The sequence below is a fragment of the Frankliniella occidentalis genome, unplaced genomic scaffold (genome assembly GCF_000697945.3).
Source record: "Frankliniella occidentalis isolate FOCC.00 unplaced genomic scaffold, Focc_3.1 Scaffold401, whole genome shotgun sequence".
NCBI lineage: Eukaryota > Metazoa > Arthropoda > Insecta > Thysanoptera > Thripidae > Frankliniella > Frankliniella occidentalis.
Genome location: NW_026267523.1, coordinates 183,562 through 184,925, shown reverse-complemented (window position 1 = coordinate 184,925; position 1,364 = coordinate 183,562). Strand labels below are relative to the sequence as shown.

Below are 1,364 nucleotides of genomic sequence, written 5' to 3'. Positions count from 1 at the left end.
TGAATTATAACATAGTGTTTGGACATTTTAGACAGGAGTCTCCCTGTACATCTTATGCCTACATATTCATTATCCATCCCTATACCATTTAAAAAAAATAAGAGAAATAAAAATAATTATACAATCTGCTGTTTAATTTTCAAAATGAGCTTAACCAGCTTAACTTACAATATAGGTATGCATATGCTGAACATTACCACACACACACACACATTCGTACAAGTAAAACTCACTCTCCAAAACAAATCAGTAAGATAGTTCATGTTCAGCACACTATCTCTCGTTTATACTATTTTTTCAGTGCCACATTACACTATCAGTGAAAGTATGGAAGAAGCATTATCCCTTATTCATGTAATAGCTTCGGATGTATGCTAATTTGTGCGTCATAAATTACTATCCTATATGGTTTACTGTTGTGAAAATTAAATGAATGGAATAACTAAAGGGTCAAGAACATTCGGACTCTAACTCAAGAACTGACTAGGTCAAAACAAAGCAACAACTAAAACCAGCAAAGACTAACTCTTTACGGCTCGGGAAGAAATAAGATGCCACAGTTCAACTTAATGTTGAAAAATGAACCTAATGTCCCCTGAGTATGCCATCAAATTAAATACATTGGCTTTGTATCCACATTTATATGCTTGAGACAGAGTTTGTGAGTGATCTAAGTATTATTAGTTACATTACCACAGGGAAAGATTAAGCACTTCACTGTTATAATTATCAATACTTCTGGATATAAACAACATGCATATGCATAATGTAACGGACAAGTTGTTTACATGGTACAAAATTAGTTTTAGACTCTTACGCTCCTATGTACACGAAAAATAAATAACACAGAGAATGGTCATGATTTCAGAAAGCTGACAATCAAATATCAGTAGCAGGGAAAGAGAAGCCTTCACTTCATTTCAACTGCAAGATGATGTCTCTATGCCATCCATGGGTTGCCACAAAGAACCCAGTCAGTAAGTAAAAATATTTTTTTATTTGTATTTAGAATGTGATGCAAAGAAGCTTGCATTGATTTTTAGTTACAATATATACATTTATATCATACATTTTGATAGGAATATACAAAGAGCTTCAAACCATGCAGATAGATAATTGTAGCTTGACACTATAATGACAGCCACCCTCGCTTTACTGTTGGTAGATCATTACCAATTTCCTAACTTTGTAAGACACTTTGAAAATCTCGGGTTGATGCCACAGTCATTGTAGTCTTTTGTAGTCTTTTTATTCCATTTATTCTTTTTTGCTTGCTTAGCAACTATTTGGCCGCAGTCCACTTTGGCATCAACCCTAAAAAAATATTAATTTTGTATCAAAATATTTTCTTTCAATATACAAGA

General features: G+C 33.1%; 1 protein-coding gene across 1 annotated transcript in view; it reads right to left on the bottom strand.

Annotated features, from left to right (window-relative positions):
- Positions 1 to 1,169: 1,169 nt before the first annotated feature.
- The window catches only part of LOC127751264 (uncharacterized), a gene marked incomplete at its 5' end in the record, with an annotated part of 23,179 nt that continues 22,984 nt past the window's right edge, over positions 1,170 to 1,364 (bottom strand). Inside the window, one exon of the mRNA XM_052274503.1 lies at positions 1,170 to 1,314. Within this exon, the coding sequence (XP_052130463.1) occupies positions 1,170 to 1,314 (145 nt within the window). The remainder of the gene's footprint in view (positions 1,315 to 1,364) is intronic.